Source organism: Penicillium crustosum (assembly GCF_028827405.1).
Source record: "Penicillium crustosum strain IBT 35664 chromosome Unknown utg000002l_segment0_segment0, whole genome shotgun sequence".
Taxonomy (NCBI): domain Eukaryota; kingdom Fungi; phylum Ascomycota; class Eurotiomycetes; order Eurotiales; family Aspergillaceae; genus Penicillium; species Penicillium crustosum.
Window position 1 is genome coordinate 7,580,199 of NW_026623123.1, and position 21,843 is coordinate 7,602,041.

Consider the following 21,843-nt stretch of genomic DNA (forward strand, 5'->3'; position numbering starts at 1 on the left):
TACACCTATTCCACCTTATACTATTGTATATATTTGCATATGTCTCATGCATAAGTCAATATAATATTCACTTTTCATTAAAATTACCAAATATACATATGTTACAGGTGTGTATGGAAGTAACATGGACTACGGCATGTGATACGGGACGATCTGCCATTGTAACGATACCCCAAGATTTCGTTACAAAACCAACCCAAACGTGCCGAGGTTCCCCAGCTTGCCGAGTTGCTTTAAACTCCCCTCTTCTCCAGCTTTCTTCTTTCATTTCTTTCTATTATCCACTTAACTTTCGGATATACACAGAAATGTCCGAGTTGCGATTCGATAACCAAACGGTGGTCGTCACCGGTGCCGGTGGTGGTCTGGGGAAAGCATATGCTCTCTTCTTCGCCTCAAGAGGTGCAAATGTCGTCGTGAATGACCTCGGTGTCTCTCACAAGGGCGAGGGCAAGTCAGGAAAGGTATGTGCAACATTTACGAATGAGGCAGACAGATACTGATAGCTACTCCAGGCCGCAGATGTTGTCGTCGAGGAGATCCGGGCCGCTGGCGGTAAGGCTGTCGCCAACTACGACAGCGTCGAGAACGGTGATGCTATCATCGAGACGGCTATTAAGACCTTCGGTCGCATTGATATTCTGCTCAATAACGCTGGTATCCTGCGGGATGTTAGCTTTAAGAACATGACGGATGCCGACTGGGATCTGATCAACACAGTTCACACCTACGGTGCATACAAGGTGAGAATCCTCGGACACATAAAAACAAGTTATGGAAACAGGAACTGACTCATTCTTTGTTTAGTGCGCAAGAGCCGCGTGGCCTCACTTCCGCAAACAAAAGTTTGGCCGTGTTATCAACACTGCCTCGGCTGCTGGTCTATTCGGCAGCTTCGGCCAGGCTAACTACTCAGCTGCCAAGCTCGGCCAGGTCGGTTTCACCGAGACCCTGGCTAAGGAGGGTGCCAAGTATAACATTATTGCCAACGTTATTGCTCCAATTGGTAAGCAAGTTACAAAACCCCAACCCATGAATCTGGGGAAGCTAACCTCATATTAGCTGCCAGCCGCATGACTGAAACTGTCATGCCCCCTGATGTTCTGGCGAACCTCAAGCCCGACTGGGTGGTTCCTTTGGTCGCTGCCCTCGTGCACTCATCTAACACCACAGAGACTGGTGGTATTTACGAGGTCGGCGGTGGTCACGTTGCTAAGCTCCGCTGGGAGCGAGCTAAGGGTGGTCTCCTGAAGACCGATGACTCCCTGACCCCTGGTGCTATCGCCCGGAAGTGGAACGATGTCAACGATTTCTCTCAGCCCGAATATCCCACTGGCCCTGCTGACTTCATGGCCTTTTTGGAAGATGGTCTGAAGACACCCAGCGCCCCCCCTGGAGAGGAGCCCGATTTCAAGGGCCGTGTTGCCCTGGTCACTGGAGGTGGTGCCGGTCTCGGCCGTGCCTATTGCTTGCAGTTCGCTAAGCTCGGTGCCTCCGTTGTGGTCAACGATCTTGTTGACCCTGAGCCGGTGGTCCAGGAAATCAAGAAGCTGGGCGGCAAGGCTGTTGGTAACAAGGCCAGCTGCGAGGACGGTGATGCCGTCGTCAAGAGCGCCATTGATGCCTTCGGCCGCATCGATATCTTGGTGAACAACGCCGGCATCTTGCGCGACAAGGCTTTCACCAATATGGATGATAACCTGTGGAACTCCGTCGTTAATGTCCACCTCCGTGGTACCTACAAGGTGACCAAGGCTGCCTGGCCTTACTTCCTCAAGCAGAAGTACGGTCGTGTTGTCAACACTGCCAGTACCAGCGGTATTTACGGCAACTTCGGCCAGGCCAACTACGCTGCTGCCAAGCTTGGTATCCTGGGTCTTTCCCGCACTCTAGCTTTGGAGGGTGCTAAGTACAACATTAAGGTCAACACCATTGCTCCTAATGCGGGTACTAACATGACCCGTACTATTATGCCCGAGGAGATGGTCCAGGCTTTCAAGCCCGACTATGTTGCCCCCCCTTGTGGTCTTGCTTTGTTCTGATATGGCCCCTGAGCCTTCCACCAAGGGTCTGTTTGAGTGTGGTAGCGGTTGGTTCGGCCGCACCCGCTGGCAGCGCACTGGCGGCCACGGCTTCCCCGTGGACGTCAAGCTGACCCCCGAGGAGGTGGTTCGTAACTGGGCACAAATCACCAACTTCGATGACGGTCGCGCTGATCACCCCGAGGACGGCCAGGCCGGCGTGGAGAAGATCATGGCTAACATGTCTAACCGCGTGCACGGCGATACTTCTAGCGAGAACGAGATCCTGAAGAACATCGAGAAGGCCAAGGCCCTTTCGAGCGAGGGTACTCCCTTCAACTACGAGGACCGCGATGTGATCCTGTACAACCTCAGTTTGGGCGCCAAGCGCACCGACTTGCCTCTGGTCTATGAGAACAACGACCAGTTCCAGGCCCTTCCCTCGTATGGTGTTATCCCCTGGTTCAACACCGTTACTCCCTGGAACATGGACGAATTGGTGAAGGACTTCTCCCCCATGATGCTGCTTCACGGCGAGCAGTACATGGAGGTTCGCAAGTTCCCCATCCCCACTACCGCCAATACCCTGACCTATCCCAAGCTTATTGACGTTATCGACAAGGGCAACGCAGCCATCGTCATCGCCGGGTACACAACGAAGGATGCCAAGACCGGCGAGGATTTGTTCTATAACGAGTCCAGCGTCTTTATCCGCGGCAGTGGCGGCTTCGGAGGCTCTTCCAAGCCCACTGCTGTGCGCGCCAAGGCTGCCACTGCTGCGTACAAGGCGCCGCAGCGCCAGCCCGATGCCGTGGTTGAGGAGAAGACCTCTGAGGACCAGGCAGCGCTGTACCGCCTGAACGGTGACCGCAACCCGCTCCACATCGACCCTGAGTTCAGCAAGGTCGGCGGCTTCAAGACCCCCATCCTGCACGGTCTGTGCTCGCTCGGTGTGTCGTCCAAGGCTGTCTTCTCTAAGTTCGGTCCGTACAAGAACCTCAAGGTTCGCTTCGCGGGTGTCGTCTTGCCTGGCCAGACCCTTAAGACTGAGATGTGGAAGGAGGGCAACACCGTCCTGTTCCAGGCCACCGTTGTTGAGACTGGCAAGCCTGCCATCACTGGCGCCGGTGCGGAGCTCCTGGAGGGCGCTAAGGCCAAGCTGTAAAATATGAAATCTTTGGTTGAAGCGATATTCCCATTGGCAAAGCGAGCCGGAACACTTGGATCAGACTGTTGCTTCTTTTTTTGTATATACTACCTGTGATGTTTTTCCTGTCTTTCTAGTTTTTCCCATGAGGCCAATGAGATGTATCTGAATTTGGTAACTACATAACTATACCGACTTGGAAATTCTAGACTATTTTTGAATACTTTGGACTGAGAGGTATCTGATCCATCTACGACTGTGTATGTATGGTAAAGTGAATCACATATGTTTTGCTTTCAATAGTTATCGGGCCGGAAGACATTTAAATTCTTTGTTATTCCAATGATATTGTCCGGCATTGCGTGATCCTTTTGAACCGTATTCCTAAGGAGCATGCGATCTTTGAGATTTCATTTGCTTGTTCAAGTGGCTTGGGGCTCAGATGTATCATATGGTGTGGGTTGATGTATCAGCGCTATCACAAGGATCAAGTGACATTCTGCAGTCTCAGACAGTCTGTGTATGTGATATGGTTTAAAAGAAGGGGGTCACTATCTACCAAACAGAAAGCTGACTGGAGGTAGATATAAAAAGAACAGAAAGCATAGAAAGAATAGAAAGAATATAAAAAAGAACAATAGCGGAAGGTCGTCTTATGTAACAAATCCTTCATTCTTCATTCTAGGCTCCAGGACTGCTTCAACACATTCTTATATTCTCTCCCCCACTGACATCTTCTGGCATCTTCTGATATTCTCTGACACTTTCATATTCCCAAACCATGTAAAGCCTGTACAATCATGGTGCTCTCGCTGCCAGTACCTGGTTTCTCCAAATCCTCCACATCCCGCCCCGCCGACGGCACCCAATCTCACCGAAAGTCAGCCTCCGGTTCTTCAACCAGCTCCTCGTCCAGTCGCAATGCCCGAAAGCCATCTCTAGGACAAACTGGATCCTCTCCCAACAGCTACTCTATCACCCTTGAAGCGTTGCGAAATAACCCTTTCGGCAGTACCTCCCGATCTCGCGGCCCCGTCCAGCTCTCGACCCACGAAACAGAGGAGCACAAACGGGAACAGGAGGAACTCAATACCGCACTTGAGACTCTAGTTCGAATCTTTCCCGATGTACAGATAGAGGTGTTCCGCGAGCTACTGCTACGTTTTGACGGACAGAGCCGGTTACAAGTGTGTGTGGAGGAGCTACTCAGGCATAAGAAGAAATGGGTTTCGGGGCGCTGGAATCTCCCGGAAGGAACTACTGAAGCTGAGGCAGAGGGAAATGCTCCCCCATCCCCTGGAGGCGACAACTTTGCTCGGCATGACACTGGTAAAGGCGGTCTGGTCCCTCCTGATGAGCGGTTTCGGTCCGACGAATATAAGGCCGCTGTGCGGATGGCCATGACAAGAGAATATAATGGTCTGAATAAGAGTACAGTGGAGGCTGTTCTAGCTGAAGTAAATTTCAGCTATGCTCGGGCTCGACCGACGCTTCGGGATCTGTCGCGTCGGACATGGCGTGCGACATTCAACAGCATGTTCCCGTCCTTTAGGCGGAAGAAGGACCGTGAAGAACACCCGCTTCTGGCCTGGCATCGTCGAGAAGACGGGGAACTTGTCCCTGTTCTGAAGGAAACCGGGTGCAACGAACTGGATGCAGAGCTCCACGAGATGTTGCTGGCCCCACTGTTGCGGCAGAAGCGTGAAGAGCAGCATGATACGGATTTCCGATTTGCCTCAGAGTTGAATGAGAAGGAAGCCCAAGAACTCAATTCCCTTTACGAATGCGAGTGTTGTTTCGCGGACGTGACATTTGAGCAGATCGCGACATGTTCCACTAACGTTCACATCATTTGCTACCACTGCATCCAAAGAACTGTCTATGAAGCGCTGTTTGGGCAGGGCTGGGGCAAGTCTGTTGACTTAGAGCGCTCTACTTTGAAGTGTCTTGCGCCATTATCCATTGGGTCGTGCGAGGGATGTCTTCATCCAGAGATCGTCAAGCAGGCAATTCTTCTCGATACGGCTGGCTTTGAAACGTACCGCAAATTCGAGGATCGGCTCTCCTCTGAGGCACTTATGAAGTCTCAATTGAAGCTCGTTAGATGTCCATTCTGCTCCTATGCTGAAATCGACCCAGTCTACCATCCTTCACCCCATGGTGTCCGCTGGCGATTCCGTCGTGACGGTGGCATTATTCCGACGATTTTGATGACCCTCCTCCTCCTTGACCTTGTCCCTTTACTCGTAATCCCTGTTATTATTCTACTCCTTTTGGACCCAGCCACTGTAACAGCAGTCTTCGGAAATGCCATTCGCAACCTTTGCCTCAAAATCCGACCTAAACGATTCACCTGTGCCAACCCCTCGTGCTCACGCATTAGCTGCATGACATGCCATAAATCGTGGCGAGATCCACATGTGTGCCATGAGCCGTTACTCCTCGACTTGCGCGCTACCGTTGAGGCTGCCCGCACCGCCGCCGTGAAACGCACCTGCCCCCGCTGCTGCCTCTCATTCGTCAAGTCCTCAGGCTGCAACAAACTGACTTGCGTTTGTGGCTACTCCATGTGCTACCTATGCCGCAAGGCACTAGGCCCACCCGTACAAACAACCGCGCCTGCCCGTGCCCCCCGCGGGTTAGATGCCTTCGATGGCCCGGCCGATATACCCCACGATCCATTTGATGATGAACAGGTGGCAGGCAACTTGTATGATGACGATGAATTCGAAGAACCAGAAGGCTACAAACACTTCTGTGAGCACTTCCGCATCAACCCTGGGTCCCGCTGCACAGAATGCACCAAATGCAATCTCTACCAAGCAGAAGACGAGGAAGCGGTCGCCCGCCGTGCAGGTGAGAAAGCCGAGCGTGAATGGCGGATCAGACAAGGCAATTCCGGTGCCAGCAACCCAACTTCGGCTGCTGGATTCCGCAACGTCAATCATGATCTCTCGGCAGGGGCCGATAGCCACTCTATGAATCGCCGCGCCACGGCCTCAATTTGGGATTTGCAGCTTACATCTTCGAGTAAGCCGTGGGCTTACTGGCTCAGTGACGTGTGGGCTGATGGACGGTGGAAACTCGAGGGTCAGGCTTTTGCAGACTGGATTGTGGAGCGAGTCGTCGAAGTTGAGGACGTATGACCCTGTATGATCCTGTGCGCACCTTCGGCTACAACTTTTCAAGATCTTTCCCCCCCTTGCTTTCTATTTTAGGCTGTTTTTGCAATGATGGCGCTTGCTTTTCTTCCCCTTTCATTCCCCAGTGCTCTACGCAGAGTATCTGGGCTGGCGTGCGGTGAATACTTTTTTTTGGAGGGTTTCGGACGATGTGATGATTGATGACACTCCCTACTTCTGTTTGATAATTGCGTGGCTTCTTACTACTGTCAAGATGCAGCGAACAACCTTACCCTCTTTTTAATCCAAGGCTTTTTTATTGAGACTAGTGTCTTCTACTCCTTACATTAGATACTTTTATTACAGAGGCATAGAGGCAGAAATAAAGTGGAATATGTCTTAAATTGCGCATGATGCCCAGAAAAACAATATATGAAGGATACACGAGAGAGGCAGAACATTGAAAACCATAGCCATAATACATGCTGAAACCCAATGACAACCTCCATTGAAGACCCCCACGATGCATTTGGTGGATATTATATCCACCCAACAGTAGTTGCATTGACCAAATGTTCGGAGTTGGTGGAAGGCCGACGATGAAAGGCCGATGGTGGCTATATGGTGGTCAATGTGGAAGGCCGATGATGGCTCATGGTGGTCGTGGTAGAATGCTGATGATGCAAGGCTCATGTTGGTAGCGGAAAGCTGGCAATGAAAGGTTCATAGCGGTGTGGATGGACGATCTTCACAGTGGAGGACGGCCGTTGTGAATCATTGTCAAGATGATTGGAAGATGGTTGATTGGAAGATGGTTGATTGGAAGATGGTTGATTGGAAGATGGTTGATTGGAAGATGGTTGATTGGAAGATGGTTGATTGGAAGATGGTTGATTGGAAGATGGTTGTCAAGGTTGTTATTTGAAAAAAATGTGGTCACAATTGGAAAAGGTGGTCATATTGTGGGCAATTGATCGAGGTGGCTCATCGAAGGTTGATTGACCAGTCTGCCGATTGTCCTGAAGCCGGAGGCCGCCACGGCCAGACTTGTTGTGGTTGTTCGAAGTGGTTGATTGAAGTGGTTTTGGCCAGCCTGCCGATTGCCCTGAAGCCGAAGCCCGCCACGGTCAGACTGGCTGTGGTCGTGGATTCGAGTGGATAGGTGATTGAAGTGGATAATAGAAGTGGATGCTCGGGGGAGGTTGACTGACCAGTCTGCCGATTGTCCTGAAGTCGAAGCCCGCCACGATCAGACTGGAAGTGGTTGATTCGACTGGATGGATAGATGGAGTGGGTAGTTAGTCGAGGTGGTTCATCGAAGGTTGATTGACCAGTCTGCCGATTGTCCTGAAGCTAAAGCCCGCCACGGCCAGACTGGTGGATGTTGTTGATTTGAGTGAAGGGTTGATTCAAATGGATGGTTGATCGAGGTGGATGATTGAGGTGGTTGTGACCAGTCTACCGATTGTCCTGAAGCCAAAGCCCGCCACGGTCAGACTAGTTGTCATTGGATTGGATCGATGAGTGATCGAAGTTGACGGGGAGGGTATGAATGTTACTAGAAACTTGTCAGCGAGGTTTGTATTTTGGGATGAATAGAGGGACATCACAAGGAATGCTTATAGTTCAAAGTGGTCATAGTAGAAGGCCATGGCGCAAGGTCCTGTTGGATGATCTAGGTGACCATGATGGAAGGTGACCATGATGGAAGGTGACCATGATGGAAGGTGACCATGATGGAAGGTGACCATGATGGAAGGTGACCATGATGGAAGGTGACCATGATGGAAGGTGACCATGATGGAAGGTGACCATGATGGAAGGTGACCATGATGGAAGGTGACCATGATGGAAGGTGACCACGGTGGAAGGTGCATGTCCTAATGCATAGCAGAGATGGGAAGTCCATGGTAGATTGGTCCAAGGTGAAAGACCCATAGTAGATGGGGGTCATGATGGAAGGTCCAGATGCATGACCAATATGGAAGGTCCATGGTGGATAGGGTCATGGTGGAAGGTGACCAAGGTGGAAGGTGCAAGGTGAAACCTTGAAAAGTGGAAGTGGAGAACCAGAGAAAAGAAGAGATGTGAAGGAGGAAGAAAGAAAAAGAGAGAGAAATGAGGGGCAGGGGGGTATTTATACCTTTCTAATGGCTTAAGGATCTGGGGAAAGTGCGGTGGGTGATAACCTTCCCAGGTTGGAAGTTCTGACTTAAAAGGGAAGGAACCACTTGGGCAGGGTAAACCCGCAGAGCCTCACCTTTACCTTTAGCAATTGCCCTTGCATTGCCTAGATACCTACCTAGGTATATAGTAGGTGCCATGTAAAATATTTGGTACATATTAGACTGGACTCTACAAGCCATCGCTTGTGTTTTGCCGTTGTTACTTGTGATACCAGTCTATTCCTATATTATAATAATGAAGGAGATACATTCCTTCGGGCCAGAAGGTCTCAATTGACCTACGCGGGGAAATCCCCACTAATTAAGATCAAAGCATTACCGCATTTTGAAGAAGGGGGAATCCTGATGTAGACTGAGGCTAATTCTGGATTGATTGCCAGGGTATTGGCGTCGATTCGTTGACCTTGTGGGGGCTATATTATATGGTGCCACAGTGATCTTGTCTGAAACTGAATAACTTCGTCACAGAGTCCATAAGGAGAGTCTCTAGTGTTTTGGGAATATGCTGTTATAAAGGGTAAAGTGTTTGGGAAGAATAGAATCACATGTTCTAGAATGCCCTAACATTGTGAGCTGATTATGTTTTTTTTATCAAAGAGGTAAACACCCCTCCCTTTTTATATATGTAATCCAACATGCCCACCTAGGTATAATTGCAATTAAACCAATTTTGCTGATTTGACACATTACTAGTCTCTCTACAGCTTCACCCTGTCGCATGGTGCACGCCCTTCTGATGTATAGAGTGTATTCATCCGAATCCCGGTAAATTAGACTAGGATAGCGACTCTAGTTAAACTAGTTTATTGGTCGATGTTAATAGAGATCGATGTGCCAACTCCTAGGTGAAATCATCAACCTGGTGTAGAGAGTCTATCCGGGCCTTGGGGGGAGAGTGCTGGCTTAGAGAGCCTCTTCTAGTTTGGTCTCACTAATGCTGCTGTCAAAAATTCATACTATCTGCTTCTAGCAATTTCGACGTGGTAAGAACACAACACATATTCCCATCATTGGCGATATATTCTATAATAAAAAGGATTCAATTGCAGAGGTTTCCTCATTTTTGCGCTTGGGTGTAAGATGAAAGGAATTAGGATTGAAGTTTGGTCGAATATGTCGCATTATAGTGACCTCATCACGGAACTTTTCTCTAGGAAAAATAGTGGCATCAGGCTATGGGAACCGTATAACGGTGGAGGTATTGTTGCACTGCGCCCGAAAGGAGTCATTGAAGGCACCTTTCTCCAGAAGACCAAATTCAACAATGATTGTCAGGACTTTGGTGTTTAACAAGTCTGCCAACCGGTTCTCCAAGACAAGCTCAACCACTTGAGGATGCTCCTGCTCTTGGCAAGTCAATAAATATCATACCGAGTCCAAGGTGTAGACCCATAGAGGGACTCATTCTTCCCAATTGGGGCATTGATACCAGCAGCCTCGCCGAGAAGGAAGCTGCCCAACAAAGACCCTTCTCGCTGGTTCTGGTATTTGTTGACCTAATACATCAAAGTTTCGCCAGCTGCAGTCTTCGTATAGATACTGACCCTGTTGTTTTCCAGAAGAAGCAAATCGACCTTGCCATGGCAAAGGCACTCCACATCCCCGGGGTCTCGAGGCGGGGACTCTCCACACGTTTTGTATCCATCATCATGTCATAGTAGGAACCCTGGCTCCCCCATTAAAGACGGGTGGGACTCTCAGGAGCTATCATATGACCTCTGGGGAAAAGGTGGGGGAACGGACTCCACAAACATCGGGTCTTCCGGGGCGAGCTCGGAGGTGGTGAGTCCCCGTCTCGCGTCTACGTCCCGCCACGAGCCCCTTGTTTAGCTTCTCCACCTTCGATTGGGGTAGCTTAGAATTGATAGCCCCGCCATTTGAATGCGGGAGCATTTAATTGCCATGAAAATACCATGATCTTGCGTATAGTATTTACTACTTTTATCCCCTCCGTTGATCCAAAGTCAGCCATAAACCTCCTGGAATAACCCCATTCATTTCGGGAAAATTTAAGCATTTACACTCCTCTGCTCAGTTAACCCTTTGGACAATGGCTTATTTTGCAACTAGAACGGCTCGCGCAGCACCGTTAGGAAAATCATTCTCCCCATGTCGATCAAATTTTGTTACTCGCGGTCTCGCCACCCGCGCAACCTCCTACACGCTCAACACCGGTGCGAAGATCCCCGCATTGGGATTTGGCACATTCCAAGACCCAGATTCCCAGGAAGAGACTGTTAGCCTAGCGCTGCGAAAGGGCATGCGCCTGATTGATACTGCTCGTGTCTACAACGTTGAAGAGCAGGTGGGAAAGGGAATCAAGAAGAGCGGTATTCCCCGCGAAGATATTTTCGTCGGTACTAAGTTGTGGTGCAACGACTACCATCCTGAAGACGTGGAGCGTGCCGTGGATGACTCACTCCGTGACCTGGATACCCCTTACGTGGACCTCTTGTTGATGCACTATCCCTGTACCTTCAAGCGTGGGGCCGATCGATTCCCTCGGGACGCCGAAGGCCGGATGATCCGAGGCGAGACCACCTTTGTGGATACGTGGAAAGCGATGGAAGATGTAACCAAGACTGGAAAGGTCAAAGCAATTGGTGTCTCAAACTTCAGTAAGGGTGAGATTGAGACGTTGCTCGAGAAGACTGGCACCGTATGTGATTCTTCAGCTATCGCAAATTTGAATTGAGCTAATTCCATTTACAGGTCCCTGCAGTCCACCAGATGGAGGTCCATCCATATCTGCAGCAGAAAGAATTCAACAAGTGGCTGAAGGAACAGGGAATTCACGTCGTCCAGTTCAGCCCGCTGGGTAACATGAACGATTTCTACAGACAGACCGGCTGGTCTAAGGAGATTGCACACATGAAGCGGGTAATCGATCAGCCAATCATGAAAGAAATTGCTGAGAAGTATGGCAAGAGTACAGCTCAGGTGGTACTTGCATGGGGTATCAATAGCGGGCGCTCCGTCATCCCGAAAAGCGTTGTGGATTGGCAAGTGGAGCAGAACCTGGAGTCCGACTTCGAGCTGCAGCCTGAGGATATGGCACAAATTTCGATTTTGGATGCGAAGGCTCGCTTCAATGATCCTAGCTTGGACTATGAGTGGCGCCTATATAGCGACTTGGAAGGCATTGACGGCACTGTGAAGGGACGCACTCACTAGATTTTGTTGTCACAAAAATTGTAAATAATCAATTTAATATAGCTTTTTCCTTTTGGAAGCTAAATTTTTGAATATATTGTGCGCATTTAAAGGTACCCAAGACAAGAGGAAAAGGGAGCATACCCATATATTAGCTCCGTGTTCGATGTACTCAACAAACTAGGTGAACAACACAGACAAGAACGGAGGTTACAGCGCTTGACTTTGCCTACTGCTTTTTATCTCATACAAGAAGACCACCGCTGCGTTTGAAATCGAAATTTGATTGTTGTATGATTTCTTAAGGAATAATGGTTTGTTTTCGACTAATTCAGTACTCTCAAAGTTGATCATAATCCTAAGTCTTTTTTCTAAGGTTGAATGCAAAAGGTTTGGCCAAAAGGCTGATTCATTAAATGGCTTAGTTGGTCTATGATTAACCGGCTATCTTCGTCTGATCCAAAGCATAACTTGTTCAAGGTAATGTAAATCCGCCGTCGATAACTAGATTTGATCCGGTCATGTAACTAGAAGCATCCGATGCGCAAAAGAGGTAAGCCTATAATTTCAATTAGCTGGCACACTCTCAGTCTCTGGAAATACTGATGTGGTTCCATACCCCCTTCAGCTCATACGGAGATGCAAATCGCCGTGCGGGAATTTGACCTAGCCATTTCTCGAGCATCTCTTTAGACGCGTATTCCATGATCTGAGTTTGGATGTAGCCGGGAGAGACAGAGTTCACACGACAAAAGTCTACCCACTCAACGGCAAGTGACTTTGCCAGCTGTAAAACACCTGCCTTGGACGCATTGTACTGTTTCTTGACGTTAGGCTGGGGATGTTCTAACAGCCCTGGAGGGATGGTAATTTTCCCATTTCGGAAGTACATACCGCTGCCTGTCGTTGAGGTGTATTCACCAGAAGTGCACTGACAGAGGCCGTGAAGACCACGTTGCCGTAACCCTGTCGCTTGAAGATCCGTGCAGCAGCTTGTGCAGTGTGGAAAGCGCCATTGACATTGACCTCCATGATTTCCTGGAATTCCACCGGAGTGTACTCTTCCCCCGCATGCTCAGAGCAGATACCTGCATTGGCCACAATCACATCCAGTCGGCCAAAGTCCTCAGCGACCTTGTGAATGGCCATTGAGATTTCCTCGGGCCTAGTGACATCGGCCTGGTAGGCGCGAGCTTGTGTCTGATATTTAGAAGCGAGCTCTTCCGCGGTCTTTGGAGTAGTTGCAGTTGTGCGATAGAGAAGGGCAATCTGAATGAGAAATCAGAGACAGTTCTTATTTGGAAACGTAGATGGAAAAACAGGTACGTACTTTAGCCCCAGCTTCAGCGTACGCAGTAGCCACAGCCAAGCCGATTCCTCGACCGCCACCTAATATGTTAATCACTAGATAGATGTGTATGGTCAAATATCACTTACCAGTGATTGCAATGACTTTACCGGTCAAGTCGAAAAGCTTCTGGACAGGCGCATCATCAGGCTTGGAGAGAACCATTTTGAACAGCCCAACGTTTTCACTGTAGACCTCCACCCCTCAGACACATGGGAAGACCTATTTATGTTCAATTTTCATCTTGACTTCTTTTTATGCCAACAATAGTTAGGCCCGATACTCTTTACCGGTTGCGAGAGACCAGAAAGCCACGGGGCTACTATGGGCCCTGGAACCATGGGCCCTGGGTACGGCAATTATCACCGTCTCGTGGATATCCTCGTCTCGGGGGCCACCCCTTGGGGTTCTGTACTAGGGAAAGTCCCAACAGGCGAGATCTAAATGTACACGAAAATATACACCGACGTGCTTTGTCAGTTTCCAAGTTGGAGACTTTTGCAATTTTGGCGCAATGGAATCCCATTTCTATTAGATTTGCGCAGACATATAAGCAGCTTCTCATCCAAGAAGAGTTTTATATCCATCATTCAGCATGGCTGGCAACACTGAGTTTCACTACATTGGTATCGATGTAGGTACGGGTAGTGCGCGTGCCTGTGTCATTGATCACCGGGGCAATATTGTTGGTCTCGCTTCCCAGAGCATCAAAACATGGCAACCACATCCGGAATTCTATGAACAATCAACCAGAGACATCTGGAATAGCATCTGTGTGGCAGTCAAGCAAGCTATACAGGAAGCAGGTTTGCACCCATCCGGGATCCGAGGTCTTGCTTTCGATGCCACATGCTCTCTGGCTGTTTTCAGCAAAGAGACCAACAACCCAGTCTCTGTGGGTGGTCCGAAAGGCAGTAGTGATCAGAATGTGATTCTATGGCTGGACCACCGCGCAGTGGCAGAGACCAAGACCATCAATGCGACTGGTCACCCTGTGCTCCAGTACGTAGGGGGCAGTATGTCAGTCGAAATGGAGATGCCCAAAATCCTCTGGCTGAAAAATCATATGGATCCGAGCAAGTTTCAGGATTGCGAGTTCTATGATCTTGCAGATGCTCTCACCCACTTAGCGACCGGAGAAAAGACTCGAAGCTACTGCAGCGTGATTTGCAAGCAGGGATATCTCGCAGCTGGCACAACCTACGGCGAAGAAGGCTGGCAGCTGGAGTTTTTGAATCAGATTGGCCTTGAGGATCTTGCCATCGATGACTATGCCCAAATTGGTGGTATCAACGGCAAGGTATGTGTTTAAAAGGATTTCTACGCTTAAACCAAATCTCACCACTGAACTTTGATAGAACGGCCGGTATCTTAGTGCTGGCGAGCGCGTCGGACCTTTGAGCGAAAAGGCGGCTGAGGAGTTAGGGCTCTCACCGGGCATCGCTGTTGGTAGCGGAGTCATTGACGCCTATGCAGGCTGGATAGGGACAGTCGGTGCCAAAGTTGACCTTGGACTAGATGGTCCAATCGACCACAGAGAACATCTCTCGCACCGATTGGCATTAGTTGCTGGAACATCCACTTGTCACCTGGCCATGACGAATGATGAGTTGTTTGTTCCCGGGGTCTGGGGCCCGTATCGGGATGTCCTTTTCTCCGGGGCATATGTTGCCGAAGGAGGCCAGTCTGCAACCGGAGAACTCATCCGGCATATTGTTGAAAGCCATCCCGCATACTCAAAAACAGCCACAGAAGCGAATAATGCCGGGCTTTCACTTTACGATTTTCTGAACGACTACCTCCGTGAACAGGCAAAGGAGAGCGATTGTGCTCATGTGTCCGAGTTGGCTAAACATTTCTTTTTTTACGGTGACTTATGGGGCAACCGCTCACCTATTGCTGACGCGCAAATGAGAGGCGCAGTTATCGGGTTGAGAAGTGATACCTCAATCAAAAATCTCGCTCTCCATTATTACGGAGCCTTGGAGTTTATAGCGTTGCAAACGCGTCAGATTGTGGATACTATGAACGAACGTGGGTATCAGATCTCAACTATTTTCATGTCCGGATCACAAACACTCAACGACCTCCTGATTCACTTGATTGCCTCTTGTTGCAAAATGCCAGTAATTGTTCCTGAATACGTGCATGCGGCTGTTTGCCACGGTGCTGCTATGCTGGCAGCTATGGCAGCCAGTCAGGGATCGGGGGAGGAATCGAAGGATCTGTGGAGTATCATGACCCAAATGAGCAAGCCTGGTCGACGTTTGGACCCCACGGCTAATGAGGATGAGCAAAGGCTCCTTCAGGGGAAATATGAGGTATTCTTGGACATGTGCTTCAAACAGCGTGAGTATCGGGATTTGATAGATAAACGAATGTCTGCGGTAGAGTAGACAATGGAATTCATCCAGGAAATAGCTATTCAGAAATTGCTTCTGCCCAACAGAGAACATAGTCTTAATATTTCTTTAATAGATACATGAGCAGGGGAACTATACGAATTCAAAGTAACCGAAGTCATTTCTCCCAGTCCCTCCCCCACGGGAAACTCGCAGAAAAGATCGGATAGTGAAGGCCTGTCAACGATCGGTCAATGGGTAAGGTTTTCTAGGTAATAATGGATTATCACTAAACGGCCGTCTCCGTCTGTCCGCCTGTCCTCTCTACATACTGAAACTCCCGAGGTAAGTGGTTTGCTTATTAGCAACATTGAAGCTCCTCCCATATAGATTCTATCCAAAACGGGCTTTAGTGGTAGTATAGTAATATATTAATGACAAAGTTCAACAGTAAGTGACAACAGTGTAGATTGGCCCCGTGTCGCATCGTCTGCCCCGAGTCGAGCACCATCCCGGCTGAGTGGAACTGAGAAGGTTTGAGCCCCGGGATTTGTCTACGCAATTTCTATATTCGGATCCTGGGGTAACATATGCTTGGCACATCCACATGGCTTGAGGTGAGCTAGATTTAGGGCACATCTGACGTGATGTATAGTAGTATAAGTAGACGATATAATTACTGGGGCCCCGCGTTTCTCAAATAGACCCCACAGAATACTTCCAAACGAACTACTTCTCCCATATATCTCCTTTGTGTGCAATGTCAAATATGTTCAATGACGAGCGGGCACAGTGGAAGATCGCCGCGAGGCTGGAAAAGAAACGCCTATTGGTAGCAGTCAACTGCCTCGCTGGCCTTGCAATCTTCTTTTTCGGTTAGTCAATCCCCAATCTAAAGATCCATAGATTCTTTTCATACCTAATATAACTAACTTTGATACATCACGCAGGCTATGATCAAGGGATGATGGCTGGAGTCAATGACTCCAAATCCTACGTCGAGCGGATGGGGCTGGGTTACGAGAAAAATGGATCAATAACGGTCACCAACACTCTCTTACAGGGAGGTATCGTCTCAGTCTACTATTTGGGGACTTTGGTTGGATGCTTTATGGGTGGGTATGTCAGTGATCGATTCGGTCGTATCATGTCCCTTGCATTTGGTGCTGCCTGGGGTATCCTTGGAGCTGCATTTCAGTGTACAGCGATGAACCCCGAGTGGATGATCATATCTCGTCTCATTAACGGCATAGGAACTGGAATTCTCAATGCTACAGTCCCAGTGTATGGCTCTGAGCTTGCGGATTACGAGTCTCGTGGCATGTTCATCGCCATGGAGTTCACTTTGAACATTGTAGGTGTGGTGGTGGCTTACTGGTTAGGGTTTGGGCTTCGCTACATCGACAACGGGACATCCGAGTTCCAGTGGCGATTCCCTATTGCTTTCCAGATTGTCATGCTGCTCTTGCTAATTACCGGCTGCTGGTTCTTCCCTGAGTCGCCTCGCTGGCTTTGCATGACGGGCCGTCAGGACGAGGCGGTTTACGTTCTCAAGCGCCTTCGTGGGTCTGAGAACGAACATGCAGCCATGGTAGAAATGAGAGAGATTGAAGCTGTTGTCCGGCTTGAGGCAGAATCGGAGGAGAAGACCACCTACTTCCACATGCTATTTGGCATTGATCAAGGAGACTTGCACATTGCGCGACGTGTTCAGCTAGTGATCTGGCTACAGATTCTGCAATGCTGGTCTGGCATAGCTGGCGTCACCATGTATGCACCAAGTGAGTTGACTCAGTGACCTTCTTTTGTCTACTAAAACCCTAACAACCTCGCAGCTATCTTTCAAATCGCCGGGTTCGATTCCGAGAAAACAATGTGGATCTCAGGGCTGAACAATATCTTCTACGCATTCGCAACCCTCATTTGTGTTGTCACTATTGACCGGATTGGTCGCCGTTGGACCCTCTGGTGGGGAGCAGCAGGACAAGCAGTTGCCATGTTCCTCGCAGGTGGTCTGGCTCGTGGTGGAATTAATAACCCAGACAACCAGGGACCGTGGGGAGTTGCAGCAACATCGATGGTCTATTTGTATACCTTCGTCTTTGGTGCTACCTGGCTCACCGTTCCATGGCTTTATCCAGCAGAGATCTTCCCGCTCAAGGTTCGAGCCAAGGGTAATGCTTGGGGTGTTGTTGGCTGGAGTTTGGGAAATGGGTTTGTTTTTCCAATCCATTTCCAATAGAAATATACTGACAGGCATTAGATCATTGACTCTAGTTCTTCCATACATTTTTGCAGCCATTGGAGAAAATACGCTGCACGTATTTGGCGCTGTAAATATCATCAGCATACCAATTGGTGAGAAGACCAACCTCCCTATTCGAATGTGATCGGATTTGGCTAACGGGCTTTAGTATGGGCTTTCTATCCTGAATCTAGCCAGCGAACACTCGAAGAAATTGATATGCTTTTCGCTGCAGAGTCTCCATTTACCTGGGCAGCCGAAGCGAAATTCAAGACACTCATTGCAGAACATCCAGATATCGGCGGCGCTCATCAGCGTCACTCCGTTTTTGAAACCGAGAAGGGCTTATATGGTGTCGACACTGAGCACAAAGAAACAGTTTCCCACAATTAGATACGTGCTTTTGGTTGAGATTTGTCATATAACATGTGTAGGCCACGCGCACCTGTCAAGTAGCTGCGGCTCCAAGTTATTTCTACTATGCTTATAGGCCTATTGTGATGTAAATGATAGGATAAAGTTGATAGTCGATAGTTTAATGCAGAAGGCCATCTTGTTCTAGAACTGCTACAGTGACAATCGGATATTCCGATTGATATTCCCCGATCTTTTTGGCCGGGGTAAATAGTCTTATGTAACCACCTACCCCGCGGGCCCGGGGCGGCCCCCGTGCAGGTGGAGCCGATTGTGGGGATAGATCACGTGTTCCATTTCATAAGCTTCCCCGAGACGAGGACACTACCTAGGTAGCTAACGGCACATTTTAGAATGGAGTGGACTCTCAACCCAGAGGGTATATGTAATACATGGAATAATGACTCAATGGTTAGTCCAACTTCGCCCGCCAGATGGCAACGCAAGAGAAAGTCCCGAGGGCGCGGGCTGCGGACTAAGGATGGATGGTAAGGTCCTTTGTGTTCAAACTGTGTCGTGCCTTGCTTGACGCAACCTATTTAGCCTCACATGTCGGAAGCGGCACATGAAATGTGATGAAATTAAACCGGCATGTGGTCCCTGTACCAAAAAGAATAAGACCTGTGATTACGCCAATTCGAACCGAAACAACATCGACTCTGCGGCCACCAACAAGGTCGTTCCCGAGAGCCTCTCCCTTTTATCAACCACACAGCAAACACCGCCTCAGGAGCAGAACATTGACCATGTATCAAGTGATCACAACCCAGGCGAAGTGCACTACCAGCCGCATGGAGCCTCTGATCATGCCAGGACTGCTTCGGAAGCGGGCCTTAATCCTTCTCCGCCAGCCATGCTGGAATATAGACTGGAGAACGAGGGGATTCCAAGCCAGAGTCCAGGAGGCATGCATGGGGATTACTTGTCGCCATCCACCTCATCATTGGCGGCGGTACGATGGTTAGGCTTACTAGCAAGTGGTTTTCCCAGCGATGGCCCGCAGCTACCGACTCTCTCTGATTCCTGGGAGAGTCAAAGCCTCTCGTTTGGATACCAGAGTGGTGATGGCCCAGCACAGCCTAGCTCGCTACAGCGAGCGACTCAGGTTTTGGATGGCCCTGCTGGCAGGTCAGCTAGTCAAGACGTGACGGAGGGGCAGGTTTGGCAGTCTCAGGAACCAATAGATCTCTTACCAGCAGAACAAACATTGTTTGAACACTTTGTACATCAAGTTAGCCCCATGGTTGGTCATGGCACTATATCCCTGACTGGTGTATCCTCGTCTGATAATCTTCTCTCGCAGATCGATCTTTTTGACCCGACCAACAAATTCTCTACATTAGTTGTGCACCTAGCGGTAAGTCGGGTCCCACCGAACGGAGGTCTTTTTTGTTTGAAGAACTGACATGGGATTTAGTTGCGTAATGCTGGGCTTCTAAACGCCATATTAGCTCTTTCTTTTCGGCACCTAGCTTTGAACCCTAGTCTGGATGATCAAAACATCACAAGCAAGCCGGAAGAAGCTCTTCAATACTACTACCAAACTCTTCATTACGTGGGAAGGGCGATGCAATCTAGTGCTTACAAGATTAGCCTAGAGCTACTTTCAACCGCCTTGATAATTTCTACTTACGAAATGCTTGACAATTCTACAGATGACTGGGAGCGTCATCTAGAAGGAGTCTTCTTGATTCAAAGATCTCAAACGATACACGGAGAAACTGGAGGACTCAAGTCGGCGGTCTGGTGGGCCTGGCTGTGCCAGGATATCTGGGCTGCTTTCCGCGAGAAGCGCAAGACCCTTACGTTTTGGGTTCCACAAAAGCCCCTCTCTGCGTTATTGCCGCACGAGCTTGCTACGCGCTCCATCTATATCGCCGCAAAGGTGGTTAGTTACTGCGCTACTGAAACAACCCAAGAAAATATCCAGCATCAAATTGGTGAGGCAATGCGACTTCGGAGCATGCTGGAAGACTGGCAACGGCATTTGACCGTTGAATTCTCCCCCTTGCCAATTAGGTCCTGCGAGGTCACATCATGCTTTCAACCTATATGGATTAGTCCACCTGCATTTGGTATGTTATTCGACATGGACGCCGAGTTGTGGTCAGTGAAACCAAACTAATTTGGCCATACAGCCGTCGCGGTTCAATTTTTCAACGTATCGTGTCTTCTCTTGGTATCTCATGAACCCAGCTTAGGCGGGTTGAAGCGACATCTTGAGCGACAAAGTACAATAACGCGCTGCGTGGAGAAAATATGTTCTATTGGCATGACCTTGAAAGACAATGCCTCTAGCATAATGTCTTCACAGGCTTTATTTATAGGTATGTACCATTTTACAATTGGCAGAAGACAAGGCTTACGCAGATACAGCGGGGATGTTTACGCAAGAACCCCATGTTAGAAGCGCGATTCTAGAGCTCTTAAAGGCTTGTCGAGAACGAAGTGGCTGGCCAGTCAAATCTCTGGGAGTTGAGCTGCAGCAGATCTGGGAGATACAAAAGTCCTTTTAGGCTGGATGCAGGTGCCCTCGCATTGTTTGTGCCTTTTCATGTCTTTCCTTATGGTTCGGTGTTCTTGTGGATATTTGTAATTTATTTGTTGTCTGTTTCTTGACATAGTAACATCTCAAGCATTTTATAATCGAAGCAATGCCCCCTTTACTCCTGCTCCCAACTGGACTCGCCACAATCGATGTTCATTGAGGGCAAAGATTTCCCCGTTTCTGCCAAAGCAGAAGTTCGACACGCCTCCGTCAACACGGATCCGACCCAATAGCACACCTCCTGGGGACCAAACATTGATTCCATCCCCACAGCCACTGTATACATTTCCTTCTAAATCGCACTTGATTCCATCTGGAATGCCCTGGTCTGCCATGGCGAAGAGGCGTCGGTTTGTGAGAAATGGCTCCCCGTGAATAGTGCACACGTCGAAAGCATAACTAGATAAAATTGCAGCATTAGCTCTTTGGATTCAACTTCAATCACCAGGAGATCACATTTAACTAACATGGAGGATACTCGTTGGTCATCGATGCTGCCGTCTCCATGTACCCGGTCCGTATCGGTGATATAAACAACCTGCTCATCCGGAGAGAAACAGATACCATTTGGTCTCCCAAAACCATCGGCCACTGCGCGAATAGCCCCAGTATCTGGACACCATCGGTATACCTGGTTAGGTAGACGCGGCGGAGGGCGATAACCCTGCTCAGAGCCATAGATGGGATCGGTGAACCAGATTGAACCATCCGTATGTACCACCACATCATTGACAGAGTTGAATGGTCGGCCGTGAAAATCAGCTTTTAAAAGTTCCGACTTGTACGGAGCAATAGTAGACATCCGGTAAAGCCCGCTTGGCTCGGTCATAGTCCCCTGTGCACAAAAGAGAACGTCGTCTTTATCGTAATTGATACCTCCATTACCCATAGGAATTTCAGTAGAAATCTCCTGGCAGGTTATTGGCGTTGTACTCAGATCGACCCGAGTAATGTGTACTTTTTGCTGTCCGTTTGGGCCAATGCACCGGTTGCTGGTAACGAAGAGCTTATTGGTGTCTGGAAAGAATACCCCGGCCTCGTGAGCAAACGAATAGTCTTTATTTTCTGCAAGAAGCTCTGCTGTCGGAGACGAACCAACGATCGCCACGAATCGTTGGTCATGAGTCGTAAAGGAAATGGTATTGTTGGACATTTTGTGAGATAGTGATAGTGATAGGGCGTGTCCACACAATGAAGACACACAGACTGGTATATACTTTAGAGCAAGACGAGACAACCAAAATTTGGCTTATTCGAATAAGCGAGGTTGATGCGGGAGCTTTCATCTCCTCGCTCTTCTCCCCCACGGAGAAACGC

At 49.0% G+C, this 21,843-nt stretch overlaps 10 protein-coding genes across 10 annotated transcripts; 7 read left to right on the forward strand and 3 right to left on the reverse strand.

The window, feature by feature from the left end:
- Positions 1–159: 159 nt before the first annotated feature.
- N7487_006355 (SDR family oxidoreductase) lies at positions 160–2,042 on the forward strand (the record flags this gene model as incomplete). The annotated part of the gene is made up of 4 exons (XM_056874102.1): positions 160–464; positions 516–743; positions 808–1,006; positions 1,063–2,042. The coding sequence occupies exons 1-4, from the start codon at positions 309–311 to the stop codon at positions 2,040–2,042; spliced, it is 1,563 nt and encodes a 520-aa protein (XP_056731822.1). The 5' UTR covers positions 160–308.
- Position 2,043: 1 nt separating this feature from the next.
- N7487_006356 (Short-chain dehydrogenase/reductase SDR) lies at positions 2,044–3,186 on the forward strand (the record flags this gene model as incomplete). Its single annotated transcript, XM_056874103.1, has 1 exon — positions 2,044–3,186. One exon carries the CDS (start codon positions 2,044–2,046, stop codon positions 3,184–3,186), a length of 1,143 nt encoding a protein of 380 aa, XP_056731823.1.
- A 782-nt stretch (positions 3,187–3,968) lies between these two features.
- On the forward strand, positions 3,969–6,314 carry N7487_006357 (E3 ubiquitin-protein ligase; the record flags this gene model as incomplete). Its single annotated transcript, XM_056874104.1, has 1 exon — positions 3,969–6,314. One exon carries the CDS (start codon positions 3,969–3,971, stop codon positions 6,312–6,314), a length of 2,346 nt encoding a protein of 781 aa, XP_056731824.1.
- A 1,651-nt stretch (positions 6,315–7,965) lies between these two features.
- Positions 7,966–8,244, reverse strand: N7487_006358 (uncharacterized protein; the record flags this gene model as incomplete). Its single annotated transcript, XM_056874105.1, has 1 exon — positions 7,966–8,244. The coding sequence occupies one exon, from the start codon at positions 8,242–8,244 to the stop codon at positions 7,966–7,968; it is 279 nt and encodes a 92-aa protein (XP_056731825.1).
- Positions 8,245–10,547: 2,303 nt separating this feature from the next.
- On the forward strand, positions 10,548–11,650 carry N7487_006359 (aldo/keto reductase; the record flags this gene model as incomplete). The annotated part of the gene is made up of 2 exons (XM_056874106.1): positions 10,548–11,135; positions 11,189–11,650. Coding segments are annotated over 2 exons (1,050 nt in total), but the record flags the coding sequence as incomplete, so codon positions are not given.
- A 454-nt stretch (positions 11,651–12,104) lies between these two features.
- Positions 12,105–13,142, reverse strand: N7487_006360 (uncharacterized protein; the record flags this gene model as incomplete). Its single annotated transcript, XM_056874107.1, has 5 exons — positions 12,105–12,188; positions 12,249–12,446; positions 12,524–12,898; positions 12,960–13,018; positions 13,067–13,142. The coding sequence occupies 5 exons, from the start codon at positions 13,140–13,142 to the stop codon at positions 12,105–12,107; spliced, it is 792 nt and encodes a 263-aa protein (XP_056731827.1).
- A 430-nt stretch (positions 13,143–13,572) lies between these two features.
- On the forward strand, positions 13,573–15,373 carry N7487_006361 (FGGY-family carbohydrate kinase; the record flags this gene model as incomplete). The annotated part of the gene is made up of 2 exons (XM_056874108.1): positions 13,573–14,277; positions 14,336–15,373. The coding sequence occupies 2 exons, from the start codon at positions 13,573–13,575 to the stop codon at positions 15,371–15,373; spliced, it is 1,743 nt and encodes a 580-aa protein (XP_056731828.1).
- A 715-nt stretch (positions 15,374–16,088) lies between these two features.
- Positions 16,089–17,957, forward strand: N7487_006362 (sugar porter family MFS transporter; the record flags this gene model as incomplete). Its single annotated transcript, XM_056874109.1, has 5 exons — positions 16,089–16,194; positions 16,270–17,100; positions 17,155–17,533; positions 17,583–17,677; positions 17,734–17,957. The coding sequence occupies 5 exons, from the start codon at positions 16,089–16,091 to the stop codon at positions 17,955–17,957; spliced, it is 1,635 nt and encodes a 544-aa protein (XP_056731829.1).
- Positions 17,958–18,543: 586 nt separating this feature from the next.
- N7487_006363 (Zn(II)2Cys6 transcription factor domain-containing protein) lies at positions 18,544–20,103 on the forward strand (the record flags this gene model as incomplete). The annotated part of the gene is made up of 2 exons (XM_056874110.1): positions 18,544–19,335; positions 19,396–20,103. The coding sequence occupies 2 exons, from the start codon at positions 18,544–18,546 to the stop codon at positions 20,101–20,103; spliced, it is 1,500 nt and encodes a 499-aa protein (XP_056731830.1).
- A 515-nt stretch (positions 20,104–20,618) lies between these two features.
- N7487_006364 (SMP-30/gluconolactonase/LRE family protein) lies at positions 20,619–21,679 on the reverse strand (the record flags this gene model as incomplete). Its single annotated transcript, XM_056874111.1, has 2 exons — positions 20,619–20,925; positions 20,994–21,679. The coding sequence occupies 2 exons, from the start codon at positions 21,677–21,679 to the stop codon at positions 20,619–20,621; spliced, it is 993 nt and encodes a 330-aa protein (XP_056731831.1).
- Positions 21,680–21,843: the final 164 nt, after the last annotated feature.